Source organism: Gadus macrocephalus, chromosome 6, assembly GCF_031168955.1.
Source record: "Gadus macrocephalus chromosome 6, ASM3116895v1".
Taxonomy (NCBI): domain Eukaryota; kingdom Metazoa; phylum Chordata; class Actinopteri; order Gadiformes; family Gadidae; genus Gadus; species Gadus macrocephalus.
The window spans coordinates 12888720-12909124 of NC_082387.1; the positions used below are offsets into that span (position 1 = coordinate 12888720).

The 20405-nt window shown below is 45.6% G+C and overlaps 2 protein-coding genes across 8 annotated transcripts; one reads left to right on the forward strand and one right to left on the reverse strand.

Moving 5' to 3' along the window:
- The first annotated feature begins 14 nt into the window (after nucleotides 1-14).
- On the forward strand, nucleotides 15-4414 carry dimt1l (DIM1 dimethyladenosine transferase 1-like (S. cerevisiae)). Its single transcript, XM_060054231.1, has 12 exons — nucleotides 15-215; nucleotides 418-491; nucleotides 572-658; nucleotides 853-914; nucleotides 1074-1167; nucleotides 1254-1303; nucleotides 1393-1516; nucleotides 1652-1744; nucleotides 1862-1926; nucleotides 2040-2103; nucleotides 2415-2521; nucleotides 3270-4414. The coding sequence occupies exons 1-12, from the start codon at nucleotides 158-160 to the stop codon at nucleotides 3310-3312; spliced, it is 921 nt and encodes a 306-aa protein (XP_059910214.1). The 5' UTR covers nucleotides 15-157; the 3' UTR covers nucleotides 3313-4414.
- LOC132459574 (kinesin-like protein KIF2A) lies at nucleotides 4405-19344 on the reverse strand. 7 transcript variants are annotated; one of them, XM_060054213.1, is made up of 22 exons: nucleotides 19135-19344; nucleotides 15551-15645; nucleotides 14969-15091; nucleotides 13911-13965; nucleotides 13668-13790; nucleotides 13254-13298; nucleotides 11948-12048; nucleotides 11508-11603; nucleotides 11290-11344; nucleotides 11030-11192; nucleotides 10761-10851; nucleotides 10497-10560; nucleotides 10299-10390; nucleotides 10042-10184; nucleotides 9477-9681; nucleotides 8909-9019; nucleotides 8708-8775; nucleotides 8146-8274; nucleotides 6517-6664; nucleotides 5676-5777; nucleotides 5346-5481; nucleotides 4405-5242 (listed from the first exon to the last, which is right to left on the reverse strand). In XM_060054213.1, exons 1-22 carry the CDS (start codon nucleotides 19193-19195, stop codon nucleotides 5157-5159), a joined length of 2292 nt encoding a protein of 763 aa, XP_059910196.1. In that variant the 5' UTR covers nucleotides 19196-19344; the 3' UTR covers nucleotides 4405-5156. The 7 variants fall into 7 exon arrangements, with proteins under 7 accessions (XP_059910196.1, XP_059910195.1, XP_059910199.1 ...); XM_060054212.1 differs by lacking the exon at nucleotides 19135-19344 and adding an exon at nucleotides 15793-16994; XM_060054216.1 differs by lacking the exon at nucleotides 13254-13298 and having other exon boundaries at nucleotides 19135-19343.
- Nucleotides 19345-20405: the final 1061 nt, after the last annotated feature.

Sequence of the window (20405 nt, forward strand, 5' to 3'; positions counted from 1 at the left end):
TCATGTTTGCCGGCAGGGGGCGATGTAGGGACATGAGACTGATAACGTCCATATCCTGTAACGTCGGTGAAGAACTTTGGGGTTTGCACGTGTCTGTGTATTCCTATATTTTGGAATAGTTTTCTGCTTATTTTCGCAAACCCACAAATCCATCAATATGCCGAAGGTTAAGGCGGAAAAGAAAAGCCGGCAGCACCAAGAAATAAAGAACCAAGGTGCGTTTACATCTCATATAACGTTACCAAAGTCCTGTTGTTGCGCTTAGCTTACTAGCTCCTAGATATGCATCATAGATCAACTGATAATCTATATGTATCTACTAACTGTCACTCAAACCCGCTTTATTAAATCCACTTGCCTTTGTTTTTTCATCATGTTGGTGTGAGTTAAACAAACGTGCTATTATGAACCACACAGGTATTATGTTCAACACTGGCATCGGCCAGCACATATTGAAGAATCCCTTGGTGGTCAACGGAATCATCGATAAGGTAGGCTCACCTTCTGACGTTAAATGGATCTCGACCGATTCCAAAACCTTATGAAAAACAAACGTACTGTGGTATTTCAGGCTGCCATCAGACCTACGGATATTGTTCTGGAGGTGGGACCAGGTACTGGAAACATGACAGTCAAACTTTTGGAGAAAGGCAAGAAGGTGAGTGTCGGTTAGCCAATAAGGTAACGTTAACATAATCTGAAATAAGGCTGGGATATGGAAGGTATTAGCAAAACGTATGGTTTCTTTATGGTTTATGCATCTTGACATAAGCAATGTTGCACGCACCCTGTATGGCCGATGAGGAATTGCATCAACAATATCAGAGTAAATATCGTCTATCATTGCTGCAGGTTGTAGCCTGTGAGTTGGACCTCAGATTGGTGGCTGAACTCCAGAAAAGAGTGCAATGCACGTGAGTAAAGGAAAATGACATATGGAACAATTTGTCTGAAAAGAATAGTTTAATCCTAATTGTTTCCAAACAGTATATGATAACTCATTCTTGTTCAATTTGGCTGGTGTGTCGCATTATGAGCATTTTGATGGTCATTATTTGTACTCATTTCTACAGACCCCTGCAATCCAAACTTCAAATATTAGTAGGTGACGTGCTGAAAACAGACCTGCCTTTCTTTGACATTTGCGTCGCCAATTTACCATACCAGGTATGAACAAATCAGCCTAAAATTGAAAATATCCAAAACAAACATGTTTACATGTACAACAACCTAAGCAAATGTTTATTTTGCAGATTTCTTCACCATTTGTTTTCAAGCTTCTGCTACATAGGCCTTTCTTCCGGTAAGTAGACTCCCAAGAGGAGAATGAAGTCAATGTACCCCTTACCACAAATCTCACTCTGTGGACGCTAAATCCTCCCTACCGTTCAGGTGTGCAGTGTTGATGTTCCAGAGGGAGTTTGCCATGCGTTTAGTCGCCCAGCCTGGTGATAAGCTGTACTGCAGGCTGTCCATCAACACCCAGCTACTGGCTCGTGTTGACCATCTGATGAAGGTCAGACTCACAGCCAAGCAAATCCACATGCTCACGTCTCGTACAGCTTTTTGCATTTAGAATGTTATCATCTCTGTGTAGATGATGGTCGATTGTAGTGAGTACTCAGATGGATGCTCCCCTCTATGCATTCAGGTGGGGAAAAATAACTTCCGCCCTCCTCCTAAAGTGGAGTCCAGTGTGGTCAGAATAGAACCAAAGAACCCACCTCCTCCAGTTAACTTTCAGGTGAGTTACACAATTTAACACAAAGTTACAACTCTGATAGTGCCTCTGAGCTTTTTAGTTTGTAGTCTGTGATATATTTATATATATATGTTTTATGTTTCTTAATTATTTCAACAGGAATGGGACGGTCTGGTCAGAATTGCATTTGTGAGGAAAAACAAAACACTGAATTCCTCATTCAAGTAAGTGTTTGTGTGTGTGGGGTTGGTTTACGTTCACTCATCTCACCCATGAGTACTGTTTCTGTGGAGGTAAACATAGAGAAAAATACTTACATTCACATTTTATTCCACAGGAGTAATTCAGTTGAACAACTTCTGGAGAAGAACTACAGAATTCACTGTTCTGTACACAGCATAGTAAGTAAACTATCTTCAGCTAGGTCACCATCTCATTCTGAAAACATCACCTAAATGGGAAGGCAAACACATGTCCCCTGCTCTTTTCCCCCCCTTCATCTTCAATCCATGGTCTGGTCTATAACAGTAAAACACTGCTTGTTGTCCTGCATATATCAGTATCAATTGAATTTGTTTACATAGAATGTATTTCCAGAAAAAACATGCATTTCCTCACACCACTTAACAAGTAAAGTGTTTTGAGTCACGTGCACACTGGTTCATTTCTATAGGCGCGGGCAGTTATTTTTAATGTTTGTGTGTGCTGCCAGGAAATCCCAGCGGACTTCAGCATTACCAAGAAGGTGGAGAGCGTCCTGGAGGAGGTGGAGTTCAGCGATAAGAGAGCCAGGACCATGGACATTGATGACTTCATGGTGTAAGTCGATGGGAGCAAAGTTGATGCCAACTTCAACTGATAAAACGAGCTCGCGTGGTTTCAGGCCTGGCTGTCACCCTCCTCAATACCGGAGCGCTCTGTAAAATTCAGACACAGCTAAATATTTGCGTCAAATCTGAATGAATGATGACGGACACAATGTGGTCATAATTCCTTAATACATTACAGAACTAGGAACACTATTTTTTACAATGAGTCCATTCAAAAGTGTGTGTGTGTGTGTGTGTGTGTGTGTGTGTGTGTGTGTGTGTGTGTGTGTGTGTGTGTGTGTGTGTGTGTGTGTGTGTGTGTGTGTGTGTGTGTGTGTGTGTGTGTGTGTGTGTGTGTGGGATGCAAGTGTGCACTTTGCAAGGCTGGGCACTTGAGCATTGATTGCTAAGGCCTTGTAAGGGTTTTTTCAGTGTTGGCTTGGCAATGTGAAGTTTATTTTCTTATGAGTGAAGTTTACCGTTAACATTAAATAAATACATTCTCTGAATCAATACTTGAGGCGATTGAATTGCAATTCTGTGGGAATATAGTTAACGTTGACTGCTTTTACATCAAGGATTATAATGCACCTTAGTGACGTTGATTCACAGTTGCCATTGATTAAAAAAAATAAGACGCTATGAAACAAAATCAAATCTACTCAAGAGAAATTCACTTGTTTTCTTAATGTCCCCTACACTATTCTTTAATAGATTAATACTTGGTGTTTAATCTGAGGACATGTCATCCTACACAGGTTGCTTCACGCATTCAACAAAGCTGGCATACACTTCTCCTAAATGGCGTAGACGCGTCGCCTCGGATCCCTTCACCAGAGAGCTGGGGGCTCTTCACCAGAGGATTTGGTGTGGGAGAAGCCTGGCTGGATAAGGCGTGTGAAGATAATCTTCCATCCCTGTCCCACTCCCCTTCACTCATTTCTTTGAACGGTGCTGGGGGAACAAAAACTTAAATATTAAAAGAATGTCAGTGGGAAACTACCATTTAGTTGATCAAATGTATCGTGGTTTGTATCAGCCACAGCTGGAACTTTGACATGGACTATGCAGTTATGGGAAGCATTTAAACAGACATTGTATTCTGGTGGAAGCTAAATGGAGAGCACTGTGTTAAACTGTCCATGCTTCTGGAATTTTATGCTGTTGGAGGCATTTAAATGATTCACGTTTTCTGGTGGTGAAGCTTTCCTGTAAATAGAATGGTGTGTAAAAGTGCTCATATTGAGATTACGTGCTATAGTGTTGAGCTGTTAAAGACGTGGCTTGGAAAGTAAATGGGATGATTTAAGTTACTAAGTCAACTACTTGACAGTTTGGACATCTTAATTCAGAAGATATTGTGGAACTGCAACTTTCTCACGGAAAATGCGCTGTCCCTGTAGATGGTGCCGTCAACCTCACATTAATACTATGATCTCCATCATGCTCTCTTCAATAACCTGTCTGTGAAATTAACTTAGAGGTTGTATCAGCGATTCTGGTTGCCCTGACTTCCGTTGCGAGATTCCAAACAGCCAGCTAGCCCCTCACGCCCGTGTTTTGAAAATGATCATGAACGTGCATGAAAATGCAACAGGAATTTGTAGCTACCACTTCGCGTGCACGAGCGCAAAACACAAACACCCACCCCTTGTCTGTGATTGGTTGGAACACTGTTTATTTTGAGGTGTTTGTAGTACCATTTGTTTTTGTGAGCGATCTGAGCCTAGGCCACCTAGAGAGACGCGGTTTTTAGACAGCCTGCTTATGGGACGGGCAGCTAGCGGATCCTGAGGAAAAAGCGGATGAATGTGATACTTTGTTTCAATCAGAATCACTGATACAACCTTTAATGACAATAAATGGCATGTTACGTCCAATCATTCAAGTGCGGCAAATGAAATGGGTCACTTTATTTCTTCATCCAGAGCAACATCTTCCACAGTAGATCAGTGGTAATCACTATACATTGTAGCTGTTTTTCTTCTATCACTATTATAACAAAGTGTTAAATGAGGGGGATGGAAACCTTTGTACAGTAGCATCTCAATGAGAGGGTGGCCACAAACACGTCATGGCACACAAAGCAGAAGCAACTACAGGTAGGAAGTCTACTGTCGACGTTTAAGACAATAAGGGGTGCATGGAAGGAAGTTACGAAGGATCAGCAAAACTTGATTCAAGTCTACTTCCAAACGGGTTTATAACGGGGGGGGGGGGAAGGGGATTAAGGAGAGCTTCTAGTCCATGCCCTAGGTGGCTTTACTCTACAGTGCCAATCGGTTGGTGATGGATGGAAGCGTTGAGTAGTTTCACCAAGAGTGCACATGTCAACACATGGCAGTCGGAGTTAAAAAGGAAAACCCTTCGAAAATGTGCTGTAAACTTAAAAGGAGACCTAACTTAACTCTTGAAACAGGTTTCAAAAAGGAGGTACAAATATGTATGAAGGAAAACAGGACGTGGTATAGTCTAAACCAAACCGCCATGCAAGATAAAAAAATCAACTGTAAAATAATAAAAAAAAGAAAAGTTCCATCATTACACCAGACAAGACCCATGTCCTGAGGCATTGGAAGGCGGCTGTGCCAAACATCGAGTGGTTACATGTCTCTGCAGCCCGTAGATCTCTTCAGCCACCATGTCTACAAAGCACGTGGCCTTTTGGGATTTATCTGCTTACTGGCTTGCTCTTCGTCCTGGAGTGCTGAGCGGAATGACTTCACTTTATCTGAGAGAGAGAGAGAGAGAAAAAGTGGGAGAGATCGGTTTTAATCTTTGTTTTGTGGCAAGAACAGTGTGATAATGCGTTTAGTCGTTGGCACCGTTATTACCTCGGAGTTCGGTGAGAATGTCTATCTTCTGGTCTAGGATCTGCTCCAGTTGGGTGGCATAGGTGTCCACGTCATAGTCCACCTCCTCCGTCATCTCCAGCAGCACCTTCTCATCCTCAAGCCACCGGATGGACTCCTGACACACACACACACACACACACGCACACACACACACACACACACACACACACACGCACACACACACACACACACACACACACACACACACACACACACACACAATGAACAAAGCGGTTGAATGTAGGACGATATATTGCCGAAACATCCATCCATTTAGATATGGTGAATCAGTGTTCTCTGTGGCTGTACCTGGAAAACAGCCCGGTGGTCTTCCAGGACCTGCTCCTCCATCTCCCCCATCTGAGACACGGCCTCGTGGAAGGTGTACAGCTGAGGGGACATCTCCTCCCCCTAGGACCACACAGGGCAATCTCAATTATCTCCACACATGCAAGAGCACAGCCAGAAAATAAAAAAAAGTTTTGCAAATGCGAGATTAGTTGTATCATAGATTATGGGAATCGGTAGTTTTTCCACAGGCCCCTGGGCTAGAGGCTTAGTTGTTACTAAGTCATACAGTTGCCTTTTGCTGCAACTATGGGAACAGTGTTGTCCACCGTGACTGATCAAATATTTGGCTCAAAGTAATTACACCTCTGAACCAATATGACAACACTAATGGAAACCCTGCATTATTCAGGCTTTCCTTTCAACCGAAGTCAAGTCTTTTTTTCACTGTGGACGTAGTTCAATGAATAGTCCATTTTCCTGGGCGGTTCAAAACAGCGGTTCAAAACAGTAGTTTTGAACCGCTTCCTGTTAAATAAGTAAGTAAGCTTATGGTGTGTTTGAGATGCCTCGTAAGTAACCCACCCGGACGAGTTGCTCTTGTGATGTAATTTCCTGGCTTGTAGCACTTGTAGCATTTAAAAATCAACATTAAAATGACATGGTTCAAATACAAAGTAAATACGATCTCTTTACGGACACAGCCATTTTTGTTTGTCGAGTCGTACGCTGTACGATCAGCCTCACTGAACTCGGTATACTCTCAGAATCCACACCGTATCACCGACGAGAGGCAAGCCCACATTTGCCCAATTCTCCCCACCTCATGGGACGGGCTCCATTCAGACACCAGGGTACTTACGTTCTGCTCACAGAGCAGTTTGAGGTCGTCCCTCTGGGGCGAGCTGCTCAGCCAGTCCTCGTCCAGCAGCTCCATCTGGTTGACCACATGGATGTTGGGTCGGACCCCCTCCATCACCTGGTTAGCGTCCACAGTGAGCTCCTTCACCCTGCCAATCAAAACCACCCGAGGACACACGTTTAACACACCTCATTAAAAAAAAGGCTGGCACCAAGTTCGGGGGGGGGGTGGGAGATGGGGGTTGGAATGAGTGTTGTGACCACATTAAATAATAAATGTAAAGAAAAACACATCACATATGCAATGGATGTCTTATGGTAGCAATGAGACGGTGCAGATGCAGGGGCCACGTTACGAAACGTCCTCAACGCCTGAACCACATCCGTCTCACTCCCTTTAGGGAGGGATCGCTCCCGAGGTCGGCGGGGATCAAGGGAGACCCGTGGATACATCATCTCTGCCGACCGCCCGCCAGGGATTCCCGCGTAAAGTGCTTAAGACTGACACCAAACTGGATTGCGTTTTTAATCAAAGGTGATATATTATACGACCGGGTGCGAGTGTGCCTAGCCGTTACGAGCCGTTTGGAGAATCTGCCTCTTCCGACATCCCGAGTGGGCGTGTCCACCTAGATGTATAACGGATGGAGGCGCAACGTTTGCTACAGTCCACGGGGTAGGCTGGCAAGCCTGATCTATCCAGCACACATCTAGTGACATCTAGATGACATCAAACACCGATTTTCAGAACTACTTGTAACGGCTAATCACACTCACAATATATATCCTTTGAGACTGCCACCTTAGTGGATTGCGTTGTTACTTAATGAGGCCAGACTGGTCTGATCTGGTACCAGCCCCCCTGTTCCGGACCTGCCTTGTGCGGCGCTTATGAGCGAGCCCTGGCTGAGAGCTTATCCACGGGGAGTCCGTTAAACAAAAAGCTCTTTCTGCACCATGCTACTTCGACTGCATTAGCAACACCAATACCTTGCTTTTGCGGATTAGTGACGTCACCTGGAAGGTTGCTTAGCTGACCGCAGTGACCTGCCTTTCAAAGTAGTAGGGAATCTGAAGGCTCAGTTATGGTTCCACGTTGACACAATGACCACGCAGACGTGAACCCGTTTTTGTTCTGCGTCGAGTTTTAGTGAGCAGACCTATCACAGCCCTTGCAGCTGAGTCGCCTCGACCCGAGGTTACAATTTTTGGGAAGCGCACGTCAGGCCCTTGTGGACGCAAGGACGTAATGGGTCCGTACACCCCCGTGCGTTGCGTCGACATGGAAGCATAACTAAGCCTTTAGTTCACCGTCATGGCTGTTCCTGGTACACTGCGGCCTCATTGCCGATGGTGACACGTAGAGGAGCCCCTCCCACAGCCAGACTGTGACTACCCCATAAGGAGAGACAACCACCCCAAGGCGCCCGCAGAAAGCCAAGGATGAAGGTGGAATGCAGGTCAACACGGGGTGGGGAGTCGACGTGCAGGCGGATGGAAGAAGAGGGAAAGCCAACCCAGAAGCAGATGAAGGAGGTGCCTGTGGCAGCCAGGACCCAGAGCAATGGGTGGTGGGGATGGGGGTTGCATGCCATGTGTCTTATTTAGTATAATAGGGGGAATGCTTAACCTGCTAGGGGAGGTGGCGACAAAGTCATCATAGTCAAAGGTATTGGTGGGCGAGTGGTCAGGGCGACTGCCCTGGCCGCCCTGCTGGGAGAAGGGGATGTCTGAGGGGCTAATCCCGAACTCCTTGACTCTGCACCGAGGCAGCAAGCACACCAGGAGCGCAGGCACACACACACACACACACACACACACACACACACACACACACACACACACACACACACACACACACACACACACACACACACACACACACACACACACACACACACACACACACACACACACACACACACACGGGGGGGGGGAAAAAGAGAGCAGGGGAGAAAGAGAAGGGATACGACAGTCAGAAATCAACTACTGACAGAGGAAACTTCATTTGACATGTCACCCGTTGAACTCGCTGGCCTTCGATTCTATACATAATGACAACCAACTGGTCAACACGTCTATGCATAGACCTTATGGCTTTCGCCATCTTTGAGTATACGGTGTATAACTTGAAATGCAGACACAGTTGGAACCATCAAGTCATTTTGAATCGCTATACTCCAAATTCTTACCTGTTGGCGTAGCGTAGTGTGTTTAGCGTATTCTCACAGGAAGTCATACCGGGAGAGATGGTTGCAATCTGCGCACAAAAGGAGACCATTCAGGACACTTCATACTGGAAGAGGCTCAAGTCTCTCAAATTGAAAGGACTTAAATGAAGAGTACTCAATAACGTCTACGTAGATGAGCAACATGTGGACGGTTGCACTGACCATGCATGTGCGCGAGTTCTCCCCGATGAAGGAGTCTCGGAGGACCTGTGTGAGTTTACTGGCTCTGAACGGGGTGTGGGGCTTGTTGAGGCCCAGCGCCCTGATGCACTCCTGATGGACGGACAAGGGGAGACAGAGAGAGACAGAGAGTGACAGAGAGAGACAGCAGTCAGCATCATACCATCCAGGGGATGAACTTCCTCAAGGGTACGACCAACGACAAAAAGTCCAAACAAACCCCTACACGTCACGAACGAAAAGGTGTGAGGGACAATAATAATAATTTATCCTCTTTAATAATGGACTACTTATTAAAGAAATTGATAAGGTGACAAAAAATAGAACCAAAAAAAAAAAAAAAAAAAGCTCCCTTCGATTCTACGATTGAAAATTAGCGTCCTACGCAGTGGTCTGTTCGTAACATACTGAAGCACCTCATTGACCAATCAGAATGGAGCATGAAACAAAGCGGCGTAATAAATCGACCTTAACCATTTGCCACTGAGGCGTCAGTGCGCCTGCAGCCTCAGGCGGCGCCCCCCCCCCCGGCGGGCCCCCCTTTGCGTACCTTGAGCGCCAGCAGGCTCTTGTTGATCTCGGCGCCCTCCAGGCGGGTCTGCCGGTCGGCGCTGGACGTGTCGGCGCCGCGCTCGTTCCCCGCCAGGTCGATGAGGGAGAACTTGCCGTGCATCTTGCCCTTCCGTCGCAGGATGATCTGGAAGACGGCGTGGCTACGCGACGAGTGGGCGTTGGCCGACGTCTGCCCCGACGTTCTGGAGCCGTGGCGAGGGAGCCGGGAGGGAGAGAGTCGAGGTTAGAGAGGTGAGGCGTGGCGGTTTGGGGTCGGCCGGGTAAAGGGCTGATTACGGTTCCACGGTCGACGCAACGCAACGACCGAGCAGACGCTTCGACGCAGTCGTGAACCTGTTTTGGGTTCTGCGTCGGGTTTTAGTGAGCGGACCAATCACAGCCCTTGATGCTGCGTCGCCTCGACGCAAGGTTAGAAGGCCCTTGCTGTGGGCGCAAGGAGGGTCCGCAAGGACGTAATGGGTCCGGAAACCCCCCCTTGCGTTGCGTCGACGTGGAACCGTAATCAGCCCTCGACGGACTGAGAAGGAGGATGGCCGGCGTACCTGCAGCTGTTGCCGATCTCGATCAGTTTGAGGACGTCTTCTGTGCATTTGACGTCCTTCTCCTGAAGGCCGACCACTTGGACCTGCTGTTTCCCGTCCTCCAGGACCCTCAGCTTGGTCTTATGGTTCAGCAGGTCGAATACCTGCAACACAAACGATGGTGGCCACTGTTGGTTATTGGATGACTTAATGGGCGTTCCGTTTCATGTCCTTTCCAGAGTAAAAGATCCCATAAAGGTTGGGGGCCGATTGTGTACCTTGCCGCTGTAGATTTCAAAGAAGGTTGCGTACACTTGTAGATCTAGCTTTTTGTGGTTGGGTTTCTTCAACATGACAAACACGTCCCGTGCTGCAGGTCACACAGATAGGGACAGATGGATCCAGAAGTTAGATGGATTGAAGTGACAAAAACCGAAAAGATAATCAATTGGAAATGAATCATTTGAATCACATACCAGCTAATGCATAAACTCCCTTTGCACAATCCTGGTTCTTTCCAGAGAAATCGCCTCCCATCGTCTAAAATATCAAAAAACACAACATGAACACAATGATCCCAACATAAACCAAAAAAATCTATATTCTGTAAGGATTGATAACATACACAAACTAATTTTTTTAGCTGATGAATCTACGGGATGATATAGCCTCAATGCATCATTATTTTAGTAGCATGGTATATTGATCCAGAAATTAGCAACTCCAAACATGCAACTCACATGTGTTTTTCCACTTCCCGTCTGTCCATAGGCAAAGCAAGTGGCCATGCCCCTCTCAAAGATGGTCTCCACCAGCGGCCGGGCGGTGAACCTAGAAGGCGTGTCAGAGCTCACTCACTTCATCCAACTGTAGATTCAAACAACTACACCAGAGGAATATGATGACTGTCTCTGCTGAGATAGCCGCAGCAACAGATTCCTACATTGCTCGGTGCCATTAAGAAATCGGAACACATTCAGAAACATGGCAGCCGTCAAGCTGAACCGACCTGTAGACCATCTCGTTGGTGGTGCTGTCATCGAAGGTGTAGTCGAAGCGGAACGTTTGGTTCTCCAGGAAGCGGGTGAGGTCCACCTTCTGCTTGGGTTCGTGCACCATCACGACGTCTTTACTGGGAATGGTGATCACGTCCAGGTCCTTCATGGTCAACTCTGCAAGGCAGCGGTACAGTCAATGGCAAAGACACAGACGCTATTGGAGGCCAACAGAGCCTTTAGTATCAGAGTTAGGAGTGATATCCGGCCGTACCCTTCTTGTTGAGCGGACGTTTCCTCACACAAACACATATTCTGTGCTCTTCAATCTGGAAAACGACAAAGATGAATTATTTGTTGGATGTAAACAACAACCATTATTTATTTATTGTGTGTCGTATAACTTGTATCACACACACACACACGCGCCTTTACAACAAGAACACCACCGCCACCAGGAAGGTGAATCTATGGAAACTGGGCTCCACTCACCAGATCTGCGGTGGTCAGAGGCCGGTAATCCAGGCTGGCTCTGAAATCTCTAATCATGTACATGATCTCATAGTTGGGGATGGTAGTATCCACCTCCTGAGAGAGTAAGCCCAAGAGAGGAGCCGGAGACGGGAGGAAGAGAGGATCTGTGAGTGCTGCTGCACTCTGTAGCAATATCAAACAATGGAACAATAGCTTGTTTGTGTTTCATCAGCAGTTTGCCATCGTGATCGTCTCCATCACAATTTACATTCTATACAAAATCGAATATTTGGAGCGCTAATAATGACATGACATGACACTAGTAAAACATTATGTCGACAAATACATGATACAATGAAAGCACTTATTCTGGGTGCATCAGTGGGGGGCACAGACTAAATGTGATGGGCCAGCTGCCTGCCGGAAAGACCAAGTTTCACGCCCAGACGGCCCCGTACCTGTGCCCTCTTCTCCCTGAGCTCCTGCTGCTGGATCCGCCGTCGCTCCCTCTTCTCCTGCAGCTTCTCCACCTCCTTCACGCAGTTCGATTTCCGCCTCGCTGCCATCCGGAATGGAACAAATAGTTAAACTTGGGTCTTCTCCGTCGCCACGCCTTCGGTCTTTTTTTGAAGACTTTTGCTCTAGCATCCTTCCATGTTTGCATTGAACCCTGGCAAACGATTACAGCATTGTAAAACTCTTGTCTTGTTTGAGCCGAGGCTGTGGGAAGGCTTTGACCTCCGTCTTTGATTGCAGCTGTAACAAGAGAGTGAGGAGCTGGCATGTACTGACTCCAGTGCTGCCAGCCACTTTGAATATCCCTCCCTCCCCAACAGCGTCTTATTCTTTCCCCACTTTTGTGGAATCAATTCATGCTGCATCATTCGGAATCACAAAATTATTTCTAAAAAGAAAAGAAAAAAGGCACCCATTGAATTGATTCCAATCCACCAGAATAACACCCGTCGATCCACCAATCTCAAGTTCACAGACGGCCCATAGAATCGGAGCTCAGAAGCGTCCACAGCACCAAGGTTACCCAAAGAAAGAAGGTGCAGGTGGTAAGAAAAACATCATTCTTGTTTGTGATTCTCTGGAGGGGTTGTTAAGGAAAAGGACCCCCCCCCCCACCCGCTCCAAACCTGCCGCCCTGCTACGGGCCCCCTTCTCCAGGCCCCCACTGCTGGAGCCCACCGCCAGAGCCCAATCACTGGCTCCAGGCCCAGAGGACCTGACCGCCACAGGGATTAATAACCAGCTCTGACCCGGCCCGAGGAGGGGGCGAGTGGCTTCACTAGGCCACAAAGCAGCGGGAAAGGAGAGGGTTGCTCAGCAATGTTTGAGCGAAGGCAGGGGGGGGGGGGGGTGATGTTGGGGAGGGGGCTAGGGTTGTGCAGAGGGGTAGAGGGAGATGATAGTGATTGACGGTGTTTAAAAAAGGATCAATGCAGTGGCACAGGTCTCCCTCTGTGTGCCCGCTTAGGCCTGTTGTGATTCAGCAGAATTAAGAAGAGTACCAGACACGCAGCCCGACAGCTGCGGCTGAAACCCTGTTTTTTTTTTTCCCCTCCTAATTCCCAGAAAGCCTGTCTGCTGGATGGATTGAGCGTGTGCTACTTCACCACAGCCTATAAAAAAAAAATATACATCCAGCAGACATTTTGGAAGCACTATACTTGACGTTATCTTTCGCCATTCTAACTGAAGCTCAATTGGAATCACCACGACGCGTTTAGGGTGAGATTAGAGGCAGTTGATACATACAAAGCTGTCCAAACTCCTTTCTGGTTAGAGGGCGAGGTGAGGACTCTGTGATAAACATGCAGTTAACAACACATTACAATCTGGTTGGTTACCTTTCCTAGAATAACATTGTAATAAAATACACAAAATAAATATAAACAAGGTTAAAAAGGTAGTGCAAATGCCCGATGGCACTCGTCATATTCCGGATTGGGCTTTATCGAATGCATATTCATATATCTTAAATGCATGACAGCATTGGTTTGCAAACTAACTATATGTGTTAGTGGGTGTATTCACCCACTTCTTGTGCTCAGGTAGAGAAACATTGAGGTTCTGTGGGCCAGAGACAATGAAATGAAGAGAGCATGAGAGAGTGAGTGTGAGTGTGAGTGAGTGTGAGTGTGTGTGTGTGTGTGTGTGTGTGTGTGTTACCATTCTGCAGCTGCTGGGCGGTCTGAGCTGGGGTAGGCTGGGCAGGCTGCTGGGCTGGGGGGGGTGGGGCCGGGGCTGGCTCTGGCTGGGGAGGCTGTGCTGCCCGGGCCCTGGTCGTCACCACTGGACCGCGACACAGTAGGGAGAGAGAAGCTTTTAGATCATGTGAACTACAGGGTCATATCCTGAGAGATCGGTCCTGCTTTGAGGTGAAACCTGTACACATTTCAACCGTTCTCCCACCTCGGTTATCCCTGGATGGAGCTTCAATCTTGGAAGGCGCGATCGTCCGCCGATTCTGAAAGAAAGGGCATATGGTCATTAAATACTGAATAATAATGAGGTAAACCATGATCAGCACATTAGCCCTTTTCGCACACTTATTTTCTATTTTTCCTAACAGTGTGCCAAATGTGTGCTGATTGTCCAGCAACCGTCAGTGACTTTTGACTTCCATCGCCCGAGTTCCATGTAGTAGAACCATAAATAGAACCGTAGCCACCTGCAGGCTGGATTACAGCAGATTAGAGGGACCTCCTCGGTTCAACAGGGCTATTAACTGTGATGCTCAGGCAGCATTTTGGATGGCATGGTACCCTTAATACAGGATATAATCTCCAAGGTAACAGATGTAGAATTCGACCCAAATCATTGCATGGCGAGTCTCCCAGAGGTGTAGACAAACAACACCCCACGCGACCTGTATGCACTTAGTAGGTCAGCCTGGGACCTTGTGGGGGAACTAATGCCCATATAAGGTTTCCAGTGGAGCCACTGAAGTACCAGAGAATGACAAAGACTAGCCGCTATCCACACTTAACTTACTCTCCATCTGGAATTTCTTAATTCAAAATGACAAACCCAAGAAATACGCATGAGCCTATCCAAACAAAGTTAAAGAATTATATAAAGATGCGTATAGTGATCAAGATTCACGTGATATATCAGTTGGACATCAACCTAGATATTTATATAATTAGAGGGTGTCGGTTATGTTTCTATAATAAAGCCATAGGGCATATTCATATATAGATGGATAGAAAAGTTATTCATGCAGAGAGTTCAGTTAAGGCTGTCAACTCTTTTACAATGATGCCCTGTGTACGGACAACAAAGACGCACATCAAAAAACATAAAAAATAGCAAATCAATGGAATTCTGTAAAATGAACAACCAGAGTAATCAGAGTATCAGAATAATATATAGGTTGTATGTAGTCGAGTTATGGGAATATGACCAGGAATTGATTCATGCCATTCTCCCCAGGCTGTCCTCTTTTCATTCAGATGCCATGGTCCCACCTTTGCGATTTTGTTGATTTTGACGGACGAAGGTGTGGGAGGAGGTGGCGTATCTGGGCTCGGTGCCATCTCCTCCTCCGGAGCCAAATCTGCATTTAGTGCAAATATACTCTCCAAGTCGATCTGCCAAACAGAAGCAGGGTTAAAATCCGAATTACATAATTTTCTTGTTAAAGCACTGCATTAACATCTGGAGTTCAACATCATTGTGATCCCGCATTCAGAAATGGAAACTAATGATGGGATCAGCTTGAGACAGGACAGGGCAGACGGCAGCATTTGCAGTCAAAACGATCAGCTCAGCGGTCCACAATGTGCCAGCCAAACTCAATAATTGTCACCGGTTCAAAGGCATAGCCATCAGACTTTACCCACAATCAGCCCGACTCTGGTTAATGTGTGAGTGCAGAACATGGCCCTTGGCGTTGTAGAACTGACAGTGCCTGTGATCTGCACAGCGCTTGGATGTCGTCAGATACATTATTCATCAACGGGAGTGAGCGTACAGAGGCCGCCGCCGCCGCCACCACCGCCGCCCCCCCCCCCCCTTGCCTTGGCTCATGACGGCCAACGGTGTAGTACCTCTTTCCCTTTTGTGTCGCCATTTTCTATCCACTCCACGGTGACGCTCTCGTTGTCCTCGTTCAGGGAGGTCACCATGGCCTGGTGTATTCGCCCTGTTGATGGAGCAGAGTGGAGCCGTTTTTAGATCAGTGTGTTTAGGTAACAGACATGCTGGTGGACCACTGCAGATTCTAAAAGGCAGCTTGTCAATGAAAAGTTATATAATATGCATTAAATGTATGTGCTCAACTGTTAATTACTTGATAAAGATTCCGATTTTTGGGAACCAATTGGGGTTTTCTCAATAGAAAACTTAAGCTGACCGACACCATTTTGTTGACAAATTGTAGCGTCATTGCATCTCATTGGGCTTCAATCTGAGCCAATGACAGTACAATATGGGACAAAGGTGAGCTCTGTGGCTCAGCCTAACCAACGCTCTTTTGATGTTTTGAGTGTCATATAGAATGATGCAGTCAAAAGGGCCAAGGGGAGTGCTGTCATGTTCAGCTTTGAGTTCCTGAGGTTTCAGATGAAAGCAATACAATAAAAGGGCTGGCCTTGATGGAGCAGGCTCTCACCCTTAAGGTTTGGTAATGGCCCATCAGAGAAAACGTCCGATACAAGAGGCCAGCGCATCAGCTGTAGCTAGACTTCTTGTCTCGCCCATCATAATGCCAGCTGCCAGGGGCAAAGCATCGATTCTCGTCCATCTGACTAAACCACAGGTTGTAAAACACCCAACACGGACTAGGGAAATGTGGTGTTCCCGTATCCATTATTCAGAGAGAGGAGAGGGGAAATGAGCTTTGATGCTTACTGTTCTCCGTTTGGAACACTCAGTTTACAATAGCGCTACATGCAAGCAGAGCAGAGGAACTGAGTGAACACAGAAAGCCTGGGGTATATTAAACCACTGGATTAGGGCTAATCTAATGTGAAATCAACTGCACTGTAGAATAATTGGTCTAAAAATACAGAAATAGTCTATCTTTATTTATTATAACTGCCAGTGGCTGCTACTGTCTGTTTATGGTGAGAACATACCAGGCCTTATTAACAGGACATAATTAGGTTGAACATGGCAGTTTAAATTAAATAACAAGTCAACGCAAATAACCAATGTAAGCAGCTCCGACCTTTAGCAATAGAGGTAATACATTTTAATCCATTACAAAAATATATAATTAAATGCAGATTTAAATGCAGATAAATTACAACAGTGCATTCGTGATACGGTAGATTAGGGGGCTACTCTGGCAAGCAGCAGACCTGTAGTTGCTGACACACCACAGCACAACTTTTAAGAAATGAAAGCTGGAGCAGAGTGAGGTGTGAAAGGGACTGCAGCATTTTGGAACAGACAGCCAGGCAATAACCCACACATCGCCAAAAATAAAAACACCAAATACCCTGGCATTATGTTATTTCCCAGTGACAACATATTGTACATCTGTATGACAGTACAGAGCATTCAGTTAAGTATAGTGTAGTTTACTTCCATGTGAAATGTGTGTCACATTTGACACACATTGACTTTACTGTCCAATCTAACCTAGATCTAATAAAAAGTGTTGACATTTAGTAGGTGGATATATAATATAGAATAAAAAAAGCAGCTAATAAAATCGGATACATTTTCTCAGATCCCTCCTGTATAATTCCAATATGCATCACATTTCTCCCCATCATCTTAAACCAGGTTACAGATTTCAGTGGCACGTTTAGTGTTACGAGTGATTATTATTTGTGATTATTTGTGATCAACACAACCTTGATGAGTCAGTCAGTCAACCAGCCCATCCATGAGTTTCATTGGGTGTAAAACACCACAGTTTTCAGAAGGCAGGGTGGCCAGTATAACCTGTTGAAGCGTGAGCACAACATTACCCAAGTATCCAGATGTCTTTTCGGTGCACATGGAGCCCGACTCTTTGGCTCCAAGCCTTGAGACCTAAAGTTTTCTCACTGTTAAATACGCCCCAGCAGCCCAGTAGGGTTGAGCTAAAGAATACTTCTTTCCATGGGGATCAACAGAATCTTCAAATTCTCTCTTGTGTAATGCTGGGATTTTGATCCAGCAGGCCAGATCAAGCCTAGATGTTAGTGACCCCCTGCTAACCTGGTGGTCACCTCCTATGTCTGAGGAGACACAAGCTGAGGAGAGTCTGCAGAGGAGAGAGAGAGAGAGAGAGAGAGAGAGAGAGACTGCCAAGTACCAATTGACTAACAAAGGCACTTTGTCAGAACCTCTCTGTGACTAAAACAGGGGGAGATAACAACATTAGAAGAGTCTATGCCTATGCATAGAATGATGCGCATATCATGGGATGAAAAAGGCAAAAAATATTGAGAAAAAGTATTGGCAGAATCAAGGGAGCTGGAACAGATGGGGTGGCGTGCTGGTGCTTAATAGATTGACTCTGGCTTGCCTTCACCAGAGCCCATCCTACCCCCCATCGCTAGGGCAATCCCTACTCAGGGCACGTCACCAGCTAGCCAGAGACTAGACGAGTAGAACCTTTTCATGTTTACTTTTGACAGCTTGTTCAACCATTAACTTTAAAAGAGCGCCAACCCGTCCCCTGGAAAAAATAATGAGCATGTTTCAGTTGAATGTAATCAACAGAAACAAACGACAAAGCTAATTTGCTTTGGTTATGTTGACTCAAACACAGCAGGGTGTTGCCTTTTTCGGTATGGGCGAGTTGATCAAATATCAACCTTTTATGCGCTCATTTTTTTACACACAGACATCATCCTCGGTTCATTTCATCCCGGGGTCACTTCGGTTTTCATCTATTGATTTAGCAAACCACATGATTCCATCAGAGACACAAGAAACACATTTACAAAGTATCTGGTCCAAGGAGCGGAAGTACCCCAGACTTTCTTTCACCACTTCTAAAGACCTCTTTAAATATCTGACCAAGACATGTATGTTAAACAACCACAAGGCCCTGCTCTTTAGTTCACTAAACCTTAGCTAAACGAAAGGATTACACTTTGGATTCTGACTCAGCCGGTCTATCTATTGGACCGTGGAACACGGTTCAACCAGGTCCAATGTATGAATGACATGGATCATGGACAAATGAGTTTGTATCCTAGCTAACACCGGTGAAGCATCCATCAGGCTATGTTGTCTCGGTGAGCACGATAGATCAGTTGGGTACGAGTGAGCTAACCTCCATCAGCCCTAATAGCTTTGGGTAGGCTTACCGCACACCGAAGGCTGCACATCTAATGCTAGCTAATAGGCTAACGCGTCAATATTATGATGGCTTCGATCAATGCCTTTTGTCTCGACTGTGTGTCCTACATCTGAAATGAAAAAAACTGGAGGCATCGCCAACGAAGCGAGGGGTGATCCCAATGAATTGACCGTAATCAAGTAGTTAGTAGTAAGTCAGCCCTCCCTGACATCCCTAGCGGTTAATGCTAACGGGCAGCTAACGCTAGCCTCTACATGATGCACTGCAGTCAACGACAACGGTTGCTGTCTTCCTCCGGCACAGCAACAAAGATAGTCACACAACTTTCACACACAAACACACACACATACACACCGAGGGCAAGGGAATAAACAGCACGGAACTTACCATCACTGCGCTTTATCTCCACATAAGTTCCCACGACAATTTTCCCAAAACAAGACGCCATGATGCATCACTTAAATGTTGAATTAAAAAAGGTCCAAATTGTTTCTGTATTCGAAATAGACCCAAGCAATCGCTGCTCGCCGTCTTTGAGGGAGGAAGATGCAGCGAGCAGCGGGAACCAACCGACGTCGAGCGAGCAGCCACGGACTACTTCCGTGAGGACGTTTTCAAAATAAAAGGCAAAAATGTACATTGATGATAGTATGGTTATTCTTTAAAAGAATAAAGAAGTATGGTTATTCTTTAAAACAAGCAATGCAGTCTTTGGCGATTTCTTGTTTAGTATTCTCTTTTAGTTATATTACACATTCGGCAAGTTTGATATATTCATGATGTATGGCCCTTTTTAACTGGGAGAATCAGTCTTGAACTTTGCAGGATGATGAAAGTTCTAGGACGGTGGTGTCATGCACACATCTCTTGTGGAGAGTTGAGTGTTATCATCATGATGTTGGTGATGATACAAACAGGAATATTTTTTGCAATACGCAGAGCAACCGGATGAACATTTTTGTCCCGTGTGGGGGAAGAAATATAATAAATACATCTGATGATGCTTAACAGGTGCATGACCTAAGTTAAGAGTTTTATGGAACTTAAATTCTCAAATCAGAGCCTAATACGTTTTATTAAATTAGCATTTACAAAATGCATGGACAAATAGAAGTCCTGTCTTGGACTTTTACATTGTGGTTAATTACAATAGTTATTTTAAATGACAACCATATATAAAATGATATATAGAATTAATGTAATCATTAGTTATGTTCATCCTCCTCCTTGTATACTCTCTTTAGAGTTTTTACATGTTAGGTTCACAACATGCAGGACAGGGAATAATTATAATCAAAATAGACAGTGAATAAAGTGTTAGTTGATTGAGCTACTTAAACCCAACACGTTATAGAGATATGCACAATGTCAATATATTTACCATACCATATTAACTTATGGTCCTCATGGGCGAGGAGGATCAAATCAGATGCTAGTTCGATCCGCCGCTCCAGAGTGTTCAGGAGACCCTGAGCCAGACACCTAACCCTAAACTAACCCTAAACCATAACTTTGGATAAAAGCGTCTGCAAAATGCTCAAAATGTCCATCTGAGGCCTTCCAGTCATTACCTGTTGGTCATACAATACAAACACATGAAGGTGCAGGCCCTGTATTTCCTATTGGGTTGCCGTTATTTGAAATGGCTTATCCCCTAC